Below are 17,314 nucleotides of genomic sequence, written 5' to 3' on the forward strand. Positions count from 1 at the left end.
GTCTGCGATAAAGGCCATGAAATATCGTCTTCCCTTCTTGTGGTGACATTACTTGAACTGGGATATGGCTTACCTACATGCAGCAAGCTCAGACAGGCAAATGAAGAATGGTGCACTGCAGATGTCTGAACTGATAGTGGACATAATACAGCTGCAAGAACAGATACATGGGAAGAGAGTTCTTTCAGATTATGTTGGTTGATTGATGACTCCCTCAGATCCTGTGTCAGAGACGTCATCAGTTTTAAGTATCTTCTAAGGTTATATATACTAGGAAGATGGCTAATTTTTTTCCTGGTGGGGTTATGCATGACATTTTATTGTTTTAATAACAGTACTTGTGCTATACAGCACCCACCCTTCACCCAACCATTTGATTTGCAATGTCTGTATCAGGAACTGATTTTCAATGCTCCATACTTAAGTAACCAGAATATCTGTACCTGATGCAGAATGTTTAAGGACTGCCTGCCTCCCTGCCTGGCTAGTACAACTGTAGCCCATCATATCCTCCCTGATAAACTTACTGACTCCTCTCATCTAAAGAAAGTTGATATCGCAATTCCAGCAGGGTGCAATTCACCTTATGTCCTGGTTGTCCAGCTGATATTGCAGGGCTGTCACTGTGTTACACATTTGCTTTATATGGTAGTCATATGTCTCAACCTCTTAGAGCAAGAAATATGGACAAAGCCATAAGTAAAAATGGGACAAAGGCCCAAAAATAGGGACAAATTCTAAATATTGCTCTTACAACTTAGAACATTGATAGAATAACAGGTTTTATATTAGCATGAGTTTTCCGAAGGATATGAAGTCTGAAACTCAAATGTCTGTCATTATTTTTAAACTTCAAGATTAAATGATTTACCTCTAATTTGCCAGAAAACCACAATTTTATGAAAAATGGACCAAAAACAGGAGGCCAAAATATGGACATTCTGTGAAAATCTGTACAGTTGAGAGGTATGAATTTGGTAGTGGTTTAGACAGAAGAGAATTGTCCTGGAATGTTACAGGTCTGACAGTCATAACAGAGATGAAGGAACTGCTCTTGTGTAAAGAGTAGCTAAGCTAGAACTTTCACTGAGTAACCTCTCAAACCTCTTGTATTAGAGGCACATGGGGTATATGCAGTAACCCTTAAGAACATCAGGTGTTCAGATATATGGTGATTCTGAATGCCCATGACTTATTTCTTTTTAAGTCGTTTCAATGGACAATTTCAGGCCAGTAAAGCCAAACCAAACTAGCTGTGGATATGCATATTTCGGCCTTGTTATGACCTCATCAGCACAGCACAAGCAGAGTGTTTGACTAAGCATAAGAAACACAGGGCTGTTATACCCAGCTGATGTCCATTATCATTAGGGTGACTGCAAAATATCCCAACATTCCAGGACAACCGTTAGGTAAAATATGTAATTTGAAGAATCAGACTAACAAATTCAGAGCAGGAAAAGGATATGTTGATGCTTATAGAATAAGATAAAACTGCAAGAGAGAAAATAAAATCAGTTGGGTGGGGTACTGAGGCACCACAATGCAAAATGAGAAGGGTAAGGATGAAGAGAACGGATGGGGAAGGAGGTATAGACAGTTAAATAGGAGACAACTTAAAATGCTGTAAGAAGACAATGTTTCATAGAAAACGTAGTGGGACTCTGGAAATGGTTGTCTAGGAAGTTGGAACAGTTTGGCCAGTAAAAGGATTCGTGGATACACTGGACACAGTAAAGAAAGTCTTCATATGTTTTTAAGTACATTAAGTGTATTATGCTTACTTAGCATTATGGAAGATAATGAAGCTACTGAAACTGAAGGTTAAAAAAACTTTAGGTTTTCAGTTCACTGAAAGTAGTTTAAAAATCCATCGGTCTCAATCACTATAATGGTCTGCAAACCTTAATAACCAGATCTAATGGGTGGCACAGTGGCAGAGCAGTTAGTAGCATTGTCACGTCACAGCAACAGATTCTCCGATTCCATTATTGGCTGGAGTGCCTTTTGTGCAGAGTCTGCATGCCATCCCTGTATCGGTGTGGGTCTCCTCTGGGTGCTCCTGTTTTTTTCCCACATTCCACAGACATGCAGTGGTTGGATTGGCCATAGGTGTGAGTGTGTGTGCGAGTGTGTGGTATGGAAGAACAGCAGTAGCAGGGTTAGTTAGCCACCCAAGGGTGTTAACCTTGGTTCTAGATGATAGTCACTGTTCTAGTGACACCCTGACCCCATGTGCAAAAGTGGGAAAAATAGGTTGTGAATCGATGGATTCATCTGAAAATCCAAATACTAGGGAATTACAGGTTACTGCTTAAAGAGTACAGATTAATTAACTAAGCATTTTAGTACAATAACATATATCGCATTAAAAAATTATATAAACTATGTGTTGAAAAGATACTAGAAATTTACCAAGTCTTTGGACATATGACTTTGTACAGTTTTCACGTTGGATATTAAAACACTGCCCAACCCACCCCACATACAACACACACACACACACACACACACACACACACACACACACACACACACACACACACACACACATGCTTACACAGTTTTAATGAATAATTTTATGTTTGCTATGGATCTGCTTAACAGCTGCAGCTAAGTATGTAATCAGTAATATGAATAAAGTATTACTGCTGTTAATTTACTTTCTGCCTATGATTTTTTTCATATTTATCTTGAAAAATGTATAGCATACCGTACAATAACACATGATGTGAATAAGCTTCTTAAAGTACTACATAAAGCAGACCTTGTGAATTATGCCTTCAGCAATTTGCAATCAAAATAGCAACGCCTTTTATTAGCATTTTACTTGTTAAAATGTAATGTCTCTTTTGGGAGTGTCAATGAAGTTTTAACAAACTGTAAAAGTAAACATGCAGGCTGACATGTCTTGTATTACGTTTCTATGAGATTTAAATCACTGCCATTTTAGGGCACATTTATGTTACCTACAGCAGTGGCATAAAGATCCCATTCCAAAGCAATCACCCAGAACAACTCTATTTAAATAAAATAAAATATGGCTCATTTTCCTTTTTATCTTTATGTTCTCATCATGAAGTTTTAAATCTCAAATTTTACTATGCTCTTGTGCTATTTTGCTGAATCGGGTATTATAAAGTTCTGGTAAAATGGAGTTGAAATGTGATGTCGCAGTTGATGGATATGTTCCAAACATTTACCTCAGAGGAAAACGAAAACATTTGTTTTTCATCAATGTCTCTCTTTCCACCCATTCTGTTGCCTTTTCTAGCAGTGACAATCTAATTCTGCCTATAACTGCTTTTAAAACTGGTTCTACAACAGTCCTATCCCTAAGGACTGGTGTCCACTATTGTCACTGGCTGTTATGGTGACTTGGCTATTGACAATGTTTTTTCCTTCTTTCCAGCAGTTATACTATACCCACTGTATATGTAAGGAAAAAAGGACACTCTTACAACTAACAGTGACATCTCTGTAAACAAGCAAGGCAGTGTCACATAATGTTCCATTAGCCGTACTGTGCTATGGAATGCAGCACCAAGTTGCAGTCATCACACAGCTGGGCATGAAGGTACATGGTATGGAAGTGCATCCTTTTTGCCATAGCCTTGGAGGCTGCTGTCGGTGATTAAAATGCATGCCATTGGACCATGCAGAGGTTTTAATAGAAAGTAGTGTGTTTGAATTGTTTCTTACTGAAATTCTGACACATGTATTCAACATTCATCATAAGAATCAGAGGACATAATGACTATTCTCCCTAAAGCAATGAAGCAGCAAACATAAAATCTGAGATACAGATGAAATACACATAACACGCTATAGTTTGACAAAGGGCTAGGGAAAGGGATAGATTTAGTGTTGTGCATGTGTTACTGTGTGTGACATGTGTCTGTGTGCCTTGTACAGTGATCGTATTACAGAAAGGATTTAGGTAAGATGAAGAGTTGAGGTTGGGGGCTGGAGCAGGATTAGGGTAAGGATTAGCACATATTAGTAAGGTGGTGCAGGGGAAAAGCTATCATTTCTCAAGTACTGGTTCTAATGATTATCTGACCTCCAGCCATCTACCAAAGACTTCACGTTACTAAAATAATTATTTTCAATTTGTCCTATGTTTATGCTATATATGATGCATCATTTTATGTCTGGATTTACTTTTGTATATCTTTTTTTCCAATTAATTTATTTTCATTTGTTTCCATCCATCCATCCATCCTCAACCCCTGTTCCTATTTTTGCACATGGGGTCAGGGTGTCACTTCAACAGTGACAATCTAGAGCTAAGGCTTACACTGCCGGCTGGCTATCCATGGAGTGGTAGTTAATTTGTATCACACACACACACCTAGGACCAATTTAGAATGTCCAGTCCACCTGCTGCATGTCTTTGGAATGTGGGAGGAAACTGGAGCATCTGGAGGAAACCCACATAAACACAGGGAGGACATGCAGACTGCGGACAAAAGGTACCTCAGCTGAGAATCAAACTGGGGAAACCTCTAATTCTCTATACAGTAATAATTAAATTTGTTGTGTATCTAGCTCTATTGCATTATTGTCATTGCTTGTAAGGAAATGTCTGAAAAGGGTCTTTAGACCAGTCCATTCCACTGGAACATAAATACATAAACAAATAATAACTTTAATTTTTTGTACAAAATGCATCTGATGCTTTATTTAGGCACCACACTGGGAAGGGTGGTGGGTGGGGTGCAGTGAGCAATATTGGCAAACATATTTTTACACCAACAATGATCAGACATTTACCTTTCACTGCCTGTAGTTTGAGTACATTTTTTCTCAGCTGAACAGAAAGCAGTAGGCTAGGAGTTCTGGTGTGTGTGTGTGTGTGTGTGTGTGTGTGTGTGTGTGTGTGTGTGTGTGTGTGTGTGTGTGTGTGTTTGGAATATATGCATGTTGTACCAAGATTGCAACAGTTGATCAATTTCTGCAAACTACTGCTGTTGCAGCTGAGGGGATGGTTATGGTGGCCAAGTCAATGGCCATGCCAAAGATAGCGTTACACTTTACAACTAATCTAGGAGGAAGACCTTGAGGCATTCCTCGTGACCTTTAAATGGCATCCCCATTGGGATGGATATGACTGGAGTGACTAGGCTGACATCTTCTCAGCCAAGCTACCTTGTGAAACATTAAAGGTCTTCATGGAAAAGGAAGAAACTGAATATCAGGACTATGATAAGGTTAAAAAATACTGTTAGCTTGAGCTGCTGATACTTCTGAGACACAAGCTCAACATTTCACGGCTGTGCATTTCTCCCAACTAAATGGCAGGATGTCAGTTATGTGATTTAAAGCATGGATTTAAATTATGATTTTTCTATTAGTGTCAATGTACTAAAAATAAAGAGAAAGAAATGTTACCCACTGATAGATTTAAAAGGGTTTTGTTGTGAACCACTCATCTGTCCCGGTGGCTGGGGAAGTTTATGCACGTTTGTACTGCTGTGAGAGATTTAGAATGATAGTATCACTTTTTTGCCTCTTGAATTTTCCCTTAATATTAAAAAATAACAATTTGATTCTGTGTAAATTAAGATACAACCATATTCTCTATAAATCTACTCCACTATGATCGACTTCACTGAATTATGGGTGAAGAACTTCAAATGCTAAATGATGCATTTTAGTCCTCCACATGGAAATTTGCACTCCCCTTGTGTAGAATAATCTTTCAGGATTGCACAAGTCACCTAATGAAGGTACTCAGTCATAATGAGACATATTTTCTCAGAGTGACAATCCCTTTTGAGACCTTTCTTATTTACCTCAAATTACAGAAATTGTGAGTGCCAAAACAGAATATTATCTACCAGTCTGATGTAATTTTATACTATCGTTCCTTTTATGGTTTGCTGTCTTTGACCACCATTTCATCAGTTATTATTGTCATGACAATATACATAGAGAGATTGGAATGAAAACTAGGGAGAAATTACGAGCAAGTGTTCCATTCTCCTCATATTTATTCTAACTTTGCATGCACACATAGGGATAAAGACATTAAAAGCTTGATTTCATTAACAGTCAATTAGGAGTCTAACTTGTTTAATTGTTCACATTCCTGCATCACTTTTTATGGTTTGTCATGGGGTGGAAATAATTCCTTTGTACATTCATTTATTTTAAGGAGCTGTAGATAAAAAGTTGCATTGCTAACAGGACAGCACGCAACAAGCTCAAATACTGTAAGTGAAAGCAGTACTAATACTAGTTAATATTTTCTGATGCTCTACTTTACATGCCTAGGTACGTTTTCAATAATAAATGTATTTACAATGTATTGTTTTCAAATTTTAATTTTATAGACTCAAAACATTTGTCTGGGATGGAGGTACATGCTATATAAATCTTATATACAGCACATGTTATTTTAGTATTCCAAAATGTGGACTTTAATTGGGAAAACCAATCAGCATGCTCATTGTAAATTGAGCATTCAAAATATAAACAGGTACCACCATTTCTTCAGTATCAGAGATACAATACCAATACAGAAGAAATGCGGGTAATGTTTACTATGCTTTCTATAACATGTACTACTCTTTTTTTATATCTTTTTAAAACATATTCCAAGATAGAGCAGGCAGTGGATGATTGTAATTGCATCAGTACTTTGCTAAATGTGAATTATATGGACTCGTTTTGCTGTCTCTTCCTCTTCCATTCATCAATGGAACTGCTAGGCAGCTACAGAGATCGTGTTCATATGTTTCTCCAGGAACTTATGGAAGGCACATGAGTTCTGCAGGCTTATAGAAAGTATCATATAGCTGACAGATATCAACAGTTTTTATGGTAGTTGGGGAGAAACAGATATGTAAGGGGATTTTCGTTTGGATTTATGGTAAAAAAAATGCAGGTATGAACATTTATGTTTGGTGGTCAGAACTTCTGTCAGATAGCATTGAGGCACCAATATGGACTACTCACTATGTGAAAAAAAATGGAAAGACAGATTAACGCCTGTGCAGTTCATATCCTAGATGCTTCAGAGTACCAGGAACTGGAGGAAGAACACAGAGTCCATTTATACAATGACATTATACCTTCTTGATCAAACCACACCAACCACGGGTAAACCCTGCATTACCCACACCCAGTCATAAATTGTTGCTTCTTTTAAAAAGCTTAAAAATGCAGTTGCAAAATAGTATAACTAATATATACTGTATACAGTGATTTTAACAGGAATAACAACAACTGTGTAGAATAATACAATATCCCAAATGTAAAAGCCTGCCCAAAAATTAGTAGGCAGTAACAATATTCAGGACTGTTATTGAATAATATTTCTATAGTGTGTAATGGCTTGGATATTAAGGATTTTCTTACTTAACAACCCACTGATCCTCGGTTGTTAATATAAAATAAGTTGTAAACACCAGTGACATTTAACAAGTCAGATCATTCACAGGTCAGACTGATTGAAAAAATAAATATCACAACTTATGTCATTAGATGAAAAGTTAACTTTAAGCATTCTGATTTCAGAAATGAAGAGCCTTTTATTGAAGATATCATTATGTTGTAACATATATGGCTGCTCATTGCCTTAGCTCATGTCATATTTTTTTCTTCTAGTCGATGCTGTGAGAAAAAGAGCTGTGGAAATAGAAATGAAACACCATCAGATCCTGTAATCATTGACAGGTAGGAATATTTTATTTTCACTGATGAAATGAAAACTGTCAAGGCTTTCACAGTTATCTGCATGTATGAAGGCCCCTCTTTGTGTTGTACACTCTGATAAAATTCATTCATAAAAAATAAGCTAGGCTGTGATACAACTTCATTGTTGAGGGAGTATTTTTGTATTTACTTTGGAAGTTTAAAACCTGGCTGAAATGGGAAGCTATCAGTGCTATGTATACATTTATTTTTGGCAAACATTTTATATAGGAATATGTTTAAAAGCAAATTATGTAGTTGTGGAGTATAGGCATTTAATATCGTGAAAGTCACAAATGGAGATTGCAAGTTACATGAAATTAAAATCAACATAAAAGCTATTGTAAAGTAACAATTTAATTATGCATAAAATGAGAATCCCACACAGAAGTCTGCATTAATACTTCTGGGTTATAAAATGAAATGAATTGTGCTGGCTCACTCTATTCTAAAATTAATAACAAAATTAATAAATGTGGGATTTTTTCAGCCTCACAAGCAATTCAGGACTATACTCCTTCAGCAATACAATTTTATAAAATTAGTTTTTTTTACATGTGAAGCATGTAGGTATGTAAGACAGGTGAAGATTTATTGAGAAGGTGTTACTTTATACCTCTTCTGCTGTTATTGATGGAGAAAATGTCTTTTCTTGGGCTAATTGACAAGTAATAAGGTGCAACTGTGAGAATATTATGATATAAATAACAATCAAAGGTGATCTTGGACGTAAGGCACCAATGAATGCTATTAAAACCAAAAGAGCCAAGAACACCTTTGACTAATCTTGGGAGAACTGTAGTGTATTCATGAAATGGGAAGTTTGCGTTACAATCATGCTTCCTTAAATATATTGGTATTCTTGCTAGTTAACAGCCAGGGTCCTTCCTGTTCTTTTCTGCTGTAGTTATTCAGAAGTCTGATGAAGTCATAAGGAGTGCGCATCCTGTAGACAAAAATGCTTACTGTTTCTAATAAAGTCTGTTTTTTGCAAATATTCACTTTTTAATTTTTATTTAAAAAGGAATAACTAGTGCAATTAGGATGTGCAGCTTACTTTCAGGTGGAGTAGCATTTTATATAGAAATACCACAGGCAGCAGTAAACAATAAGAAAGGACAGCTGCTGACAACACAGATTCATTTCCTGTTGCAAACATAGAACAAAGGCCATTTAAAATGACAGTTAAACTGTGTCATGGAGTATAAAAGGATGAAGAGATTTCAGAGCATACACAATGTTATGAAAGTGAACCCTACTTGTACAGTTTGTGGGTAAATGAGGAGATGTATGGACAGTTTTCTGTGCATGGTATAGAGGGATTTGAGGGTCAGGAACAAGACAGATAAGACTTATTCACATTCAGTTAAGTTTGGAATTAGAGTAAAGGGAACTGAAGTCTTTTTACATTAAATAAAGGAGAGAGTGTGGAAGGTTAACTAGGCTGACATATATATGTGTGTGTATATATATATATATATATATATATATATATATATGTATATATATATATATATATATATATCTTTGTGTGTGTGTGTGTATATATATGGGTCTACCTGAGAACACAGACAGTTCGAAATGACGACGATGACAAGGCTGACAATGGAAGACCGACAATGGAAATAACCGACAGTTCGAAATCCCAACGCTGAAAACACTGACATGTGAAACGAGCGTGACTGTGTAAGTATGCGATAGTGATGGACATTAGGGTGCAGGTAAGGTAAATGTGCAATAGTGACGGACCTTAGGGTTAGGGTTTGGGTTAAGGTTAGTGCATAGATAGTTGTGTATGTAAGGTTTAGTGCAGATTCGTAAGGTTTTTGGTGTGCTTGTGTTGTGTGTGTGTTGTGAGTCGGTGTTATGGCGTTTGGTATTGTGGACTGTCGGTTTTGTGTGGTTTTGGTGTAGTATAGGGGATCCGTATATATATATATATATATATATATATATATATGTGTGTGTGTGTGTGTGTGTGTGTGTGTGTATGTATGTATGTATATATATATATATATATATATATATATATATATATATATATATACACACACACACACACACACACACACACACACACACACACACACACACACACACACACATATATATATTTTTTTAAGAGAAAGCTGACAAAGACAGATGAAACATGCAGGCCTCACATAAACAGTGAACAGAACTCATCTACAGACCCTGGAGGTGTGAGGCAGAGGTCTTCCCATTGAGCAGTAATGACCTGCGCAATGTCTGCCTTACACATATAAACATTGGCATTGTAAATTAATTCTGATCTAAAATACTGTTTTTCCCCTTTAAGCTTCAGCAGTATAAACAAGATTTTGTTTGTTGTTAAGCATAGTGGCTGAAATCTCCCGTATTGTTGTGTAGCTGGTGCTTGATCCAGGAAAACCTAGAGTTGCCCCCCACCCAGTATTACAAATTATTTTCTTTTTCATGACCGAAACCCAAAGGTAAGCAAATTAACAGAACAGAATAAATAAATACATGAATACATTAGTAGTTCAGTTCCAGATGGTATGCAGATCTCTCCCAGTCCTACTTTTCAAGATTCAAGCAATAATTAAACAGTAGAAGACCACAGAAAGCTGTGACTCTAACTGTACTGTCCTAGTAGTAGTATTAATAAATGTCTGCCCCATACAGACAAGCCTTTAACTTAGGTTTTTCAACTGACCTAATAATATTAAAGAGATGTAATTATCAATTCATTGCTCCATATATTTCCAAGTATATAGCCTCCTGCATCCCTACAGTACAGCACAACCTCTCTTTACTCATGGTCTCGTAATGACCAAAAACACCCAAATATGCTGGGAACTGACAAAGCTCTCATTTCTCTCTCACAGTTGAGGTTTGAGTGATTAAATCAATGAAAGGCTATGTGCAGGAGATAACTTACATTCACATTCTTTGATTCAGCAGATGAACAGATGACATGTTGGTGGGGAAAAGGGGGGTAAGAGAAAAGGGGCTGTGCCAAATATTGACATATCAAATATCCCCTAGCAGTGCTGTAGTCTCCACTACCACCCAACATGATACAATGCAACACAGCACAACACACCACTGTACAACTCAGGTTAACACAATACAGCACAGTACAACACAACTCAGCTTATCTGAGCACAATACAATACAATATAGCAAACCCATCCAAAAGTACAATATTAGTTACATAAGAAATTCATCTAATCCATTAGGTAAGGAAACAGGCAGATTAGATGAGCCAACAACTATTTATTTACTGCTAAATGTGATATTTCTATGCTGGGGTGAAGTGAGTTTGTACTGTGGTAGGGTGTGGTATTCTGAGGAGCACTATATTATCAAGGTTTGAGGCACTGATAGTGGATATCTAAGGTGAGTTTTTAGTGGATCGCTGGGAATATGGAGATGGATCTAAACAATAGAAGTGTCTGGCATGTTGACTACATGAGATTAGTAAGAAGTGGGGGAGTCTGGAGATGCACCGTATGACAGCTCCAGAAAGGTCATTTTTTTCCAAGCAAAACAAACTGCTGTACAGAAAGAGCATGAGAGAGGAGTGAAACCAGATGATTTGAAAAACTGCTAGATCAAAATAAGAGCAATGCTTCAATCCATATGTGGTAGAGGCAGACCAGAAACCATGGGCTTTGTCTCTAAAAACTGGCTTGTAAAGAATGGCATTAGGTTTAGGTTCATAGGTTCATACTAGGCTATCTGCCCTAGGGCATTTATAAGCCTAGCCAGAATGTGTTTGGCTTTCACCACCCATTTTAAATTAATTTTGCTATGCCCTTTTTCGAGGTTAGTATACTGTGCCTCTGTCTAACAGTGACACAGAAGTGATACCCGGGGTAAACCTACGATCTCCCATCCACTCATCAAGATTCCTCTTGAAGAGAGTCAATGAGGGACTCTGTCTTACCTGGACTGGGATTTTATTCCTAGTTTGCACTGCAAAGGTAGAATTACCAACTTAATACAGAAGGAAAAAGATTTTCTGCATTCTCTTTGGAATGGAGACAGAATGCCAGCAAAGGAAAATAGCTTACCTCTGCCTATAAAGGCAAACTATTCCTTTATAACCTGGCAATATAATGTAGGGGATTAGCTAGTAATTGCCTTTCTGGGAGGGGAAAACATAGACTAAGAATTTATGTTTTTCCTCCTTAGTTTGTTTAATGTGCACTTCCAAAAAATTTTAGCTCATTCAGGACTATTGGCATTCAGAGCAGTTCAGTTTATGTATTTCTCTGCAAAAACACCTAATCCTCATGGGTTCATATCAACATAATTCGTACAAAAACAGTGAATCATAAGATATTGCAAAAACATAATTGAAAGGTACTAGCAATAAATCATAGCAAAGGGAAAAGTGCATGCAATGAATGTATGAACATACACATAAAATGATATAAAAAAAAATCACAAATAATTTTTTGAAGGGGACAATGCACCCTATACTAGCCATGAAGGGCCTTCACCTACACTTCTAACTTTAATATACTATGCCCACTACCATATAACACTATGAATGATATAACATGCTGGAAGGGCAAAATTCATACATAATGTTAACTACTGGTTCAGCCATTTATTTTTGATGCTCTCTTTATCCTGTTCAAGGTCTCTGTGAAGCTGATGCAAATCTAGCAATTTCCAAAACATATCATATAAATTATATAACCTTCATACAAGAGGATCAGCTTTCAGTGGTACTGCATTGTAATGTTCAGCGATTCTACTGTTTGTGATGATCTATCCCTTCATCAAATGCCATGTTCCCAGCATGGTCACCAGTAATAAGGAAGTGCTGGATTCCCACTTAATGTTGTTCCTAAATATGCTATACACTTTCCCTTCCCTTCTTCTGTCTATGTACCTTACTCTGACTCTGATTTTGATTGTGATTCCTTCAGCATGCCAACTCTGATTTCCACTCAGTATAATAATGCATGTATATATTGTGTTTTTTAGTCACTCTGTATATAATGTCATTTACCTGTTGCCTTTATAACCTCAAGCCAGCTATGATATTCGACATGTATACAATGTGTGTATAGATTGCATTTTTGTCATTCACTCTGTATATAATGTCATGTGTCTCTTGTGTTTACCCAAGGGTGAGACTGAAACAGGTCCAATGATCAGTGTTCCATCCTGTTTAACCAATTTAAAATAAAATTAAAAATAAGCGAATTCCTTATCATTTTTCTTATGACAGTTTTGTTATGTGCTTTGCCTTTTCTCTTGCCTGGGTTATGATCAGAAACTCAATCATAATAGTCCATATTATTCTAAACAGCTAAGAAAAGCACCATCCCAGCAATGTCATGCTTTATTAACTCAGTGACAATGAACAAAACACACAGAACAGTTTAAAACAGAAAGTAAATGCAGTTTCTGTAACACCGCTTACTGGCTTTATATTCTGTTTTTTCCACCATAATGCAGTAGTAAAAATGCCATCTTCCTTTAGATAATACAACCAAACAAATATGAGTATATTTTGGATTTTGCTGTTCTAAGTCATAAATCTTTTAATGACCATAGAACCAAAATATGTGCATGCTTTTATCCTGCTATCCCTCCAAAGCATATTAACCTTAATGAGGAAAGTTGTTGTTGTTGTCTTTCGGCTTTTCCTGGTTAGGGGTCGCCACAGCAGAACTCCGGTCCGCTAATGATTGGCAGTAGATTTTCATGAACGCCGAGGTGCCAGCTCGACATTCAACCTTCAATGAAGGCATGCCCATTTATGCATTTCAAATACCCACCCAACCGCGGGGAGGACATACAGACTCCACACAGAAGGCACTCCCCGCAATCCAGCCACGAACTGAACGGGAGAACCTCTTGCTGTGAGGCAACAATGTTACCGCTGCACCACTGCGGAAGTAACCTTAATGAGGAAAGTATGAAATCATAATTTGTTTTGTAATTAAATTAAAGAAAAATAGTAATGATTTTTATTCAGTGCTGTTAACCATGTGATATAATAACTCCTTAGAATAATGCGGTGGTATTCCTAAATTTGTTTGAATTACCAGCAACGTGCTTTAGATATTAATTTCATGTTTAAAGCATTATACCTCAGTTAGTGGCTAGCTAAGGATAATCATAAGGCATTCTTAGCTATGTCTGAAATCTAAAAGGGAGTGCCCAACTATTTGCCAAACGTATAGTGGATGGTACCTCTCATGCTGAATCCCAGGAAATTGCCAACCTGCTCGCTAACAGATTTGGAGCAAACTTCATCCCCACTTACCCCAAAGCATACTCAACACCAGCCCTCTACCTAATATTTCCAAAGAGCAGGTCATATCTATGCTCTCCGAGGCCAAAACCATGGCCTCTGTGGAACCAGATAACATTCCAGGCTGCTTACTAAACAATCTAAAACAAGACCTAATGGAACCACTTTGCAGTCTCTTTAACCTCAGCTGGAGCACTGGCTTTTTTTCCAGCAGAGTGGTGAACAGCAACATTAATCCCCTTGCACAAAGGGGTCTATCAACCGACCCTGGGAACTATACGCCCATAAGCCTAACCAGCCTTATCTGCAAAGCCATGGAAAGAATCATCATGGAACTTATCAACAAGGACATAGGTGACCTTCAAACTCTTGACATGACACAGTTTGGCTTCATTAAGAGTAGATCATGCTTACTGAACCTTATTGACTTCTTCAAGAATGTCACCAAAGCCCTGGATGAAGGCAAAACAGTACATACTGCCTATCGTGACTTAGCCAATGCTTCTGACATAATCCTTCACTCAGGTATCTTGATAAGCTCTCCCAGCTAAGGATTAACCCATACATCACTAGATAGGTAGTGAACTGTCTCACTGACAGAACGCATACTGTCAGTGTTGGGGATTCCATCTCAACCAGTAGACCAGTTACTAGTGGCGTACCTTAAGGGTGTATGCTGGGCTCTCTACTGTTTGGAATTTATTTCTCAGAAGTCCAGGCAAAAGTAGATGGCCTGTGGCCTACCATGTTCACTGATGATTGCAAACTGGGTGCAATCACTGAATCCCCAAACGATGTTAACATAATACAAAAGGGGCTAACACAGACAAATGATTGGTGCCAAAGCCACAAACTAAAACTAAATGCAAAACAGTGCATTATTATCCCTTTTGGCAAAGAGGAAGTCCCTGCAAATTACAATACTGACAGCACCCCCTATGCTCAAACCCAGTGGTGTAAGATTTGGGAACACAGGTTAATAGGAATCTAAACTTTCATCACTATGTGTCTGCAGTGGTAAGGAAAGCTTTCTGTGTTGTGCATCTCATATGTAAGGGCATCACAACCGGAACTAAGGATGTTATAACTCTTCTGTGCTTGAGCCTCAACCAACCACTAATAGAGTACAAAGCTCCCTTTTGCATGTACCTCACCAGACACCTGCAGCAGCTGGAGAGACCACAGAGGTTTCTCACCAAGAAAATTCAGGGCCTTCAAAACATGACCTACATGGAAAGACTGAAAGCCCTGTCATTATACTCAGTATCCTACGGGCTGTTGAGAGGGGACTTGTACCTGGCCTACAGAGCATTCTCTGACCTTGCCTTAACAGAAATGCTTCACATCCACAAATCAAATGGGACAAGAGTCACTCACTCAAGGGATCTCAATCTAGCCTGTGACATTAACAGAACATGCTGGAGAGAAAGATATATCTCTCAGAGATTGCCCCTCTCTGGAATAAACTCCTAATTCACATGAAGCAGAGCTCCTCAATGACCCTATTCAAATGCAGCCTAGACAATTGAATGGGAGACTGTAAATTCACCACCAAGAGTGTCAGTTATGTCCCTCATGGACAGGGGCAGTTGGTGCTGATCACAGACTCACTCTGCGACTAATGACCATCTAACCAAGGTCAGTTAGAGAATGCAGGTATAATATGGCTATGTTTGTAAAGGCCCTAGGGCCATTAGCCTAGCAACTTCCTATGAATCTATGAACCTATGTTGTGAAAGGAAGGATCTCATTTGTTTGGAATGGTATTCACTAGCTGGATTTTTAATTTATGCATTTATTGTCCAGTTCTTATTAAATGTATAGTGTTTACATTGAAACATAAGATACTTATTACCTTTACTGTCAGCAAACTAGTAAGTTATTAAAATCTGTTAAAGATTTTTAATAAATACAGCAGATGTAGGCTAGTTTTTACATTCTCAAAAGGTTACTTCAAAGATAATGATTCTAGGTCAGGTTCGGTTATATCAGCCTTTAGCATTTTTTTGTCCTGTTTGCTAGTGGTTCTTGGCTAGGATAGTGTCCACCGTGTCACTTCCTGTATTGTATTGTCTAGCTCTCCTCTTTCTGCAGCTCATGGAATTTTATCGTACATGTGTACCAATGGCAGTCCATCGTGGATGTACCGTACATGTGTACCAATGGCTGTCCATTGTGGATGTACCGTACATATGTACCAATGGCTCTCCATCATGGATGTACCGTACATGTGTACCAATGGCTGTCCATTGTGGATGTACCGTACATGTGTACCAATGGCTGTCCATTGTGGATGTACCGTACATGTGTACCAATGGCTGTCCATCGTGGATGTACCGTACATGTGTACCAATGGCTGTCCATTGTGGATGTACCGTACATATGTACCAATGGCTCTCCATCGTGGATGTACCGTACATGTGTACCAACGGCTGTCCATCATGGATGTACCGTACATGTGTACCAACGGCTGTCCATCGTGGATGTACCGTACATGTGTACCAATGGCTCTCCATCGTGGATGTACCGTACATGTGTACCAACGGCTGTCCATCATGGATGTACCGTACATGTGTACCAACGGCTGTCCATCGTGGATGTACCGTACATGTGTACCAATGGCTCTCCATCGTGGATGTACCGTACATGTGTACCAATGGCTGTCCATCGTGGATGTACCATACATGTGTACCAATGGCTGTCCATCGTGGATGTACCGTACATGTGTACCAATGGCTGTCCATCGTGGATGTACCATACATGTGTACCAATGGCTGTCCATCGTGGATGTACCGTACATGTGTACCAATGGCTGTCCATCGTGGATGTACCGTACATGTGTACCAATGGCTGTCCATCGTGGATGTACCATACATGTGTACCAATGGCTGTCCATCGTGGATGTACCGTACATGTGTACCAATGGCTGTCCATCGTGGATGTGCAAACCACCATAAAAAACAAACATTCAAGAAGTGTTGAAAATAGGAACTAAGCTTAACATTGCTGAGCAGCAAGCAAATGAGCTTAGACAGCTTTGGAAAAAGTCAAAGCTAAGTGGTCATTTTAATAGTAAGTCATCCCAGCTAAATCATAGGGCCGCAGGTTTCCAGGGTTTGTCTGCTGACTACATGATGTGATTCTTGTGCTCTCTTTCAGCTCCTGTCCAGTGAAATGGCCTGTAATGATGGATGCAGACCTATGCACTGATGCATTATTTCAAGTTAGTTACAAAAACGTAAATTCTCCAGCAGTCATGGACATCATTTCATGGATTCCACTTGTTGGTATCAGTATCTCAGGAAACCTATACGCTGCCTGTATTTGTCCTCTTCATTCTTATTTTAAGGA

The 17,314-nt window shown here is 38.2% G+C and overlaps 1 protein-coding gene across 3 annotated transcripts in view; it reads left to right on the forward strand.

Moving 5' to 3' along the window:
* The window catches only part of EBF2 (EBF transcription factor 2), a 418,171-nt gene that overhangs the window by 44,278 nt on the left and 356,579 nt on the right, over positions 1-17,314 (forward strand). For all 3 annotated transcript variants that reach the window (XM_044083149.1, XM_044083147.1, XM_044083148.1), the window contains exon 6: positions 7,615-7,683. In XM_044083149.1, coding sequence (XP_043939084.1) covers positions 7,615-7,683 — 69 coding nt within the window. The remainder of the gene's footprint in view (positions 1-7,614; positions 7,684-17,314) is intronic.

The sequence above is a fragment of the Protopterus annectens genome, chromosome 9.part0 (genome assembly GCF_019279795.1).
Source record: "Protopterus annectens isolate FY-2018-M chromosome 9.part0, PAN1.0, whole genome shotgun sequence".
In the NCBI taxonomy this organism is placed as follows: Eukaryota; Metazoa; Chordata; order Ceratodontiformes; family Protopteridae; genus Protopterus; species Protopterus annectens.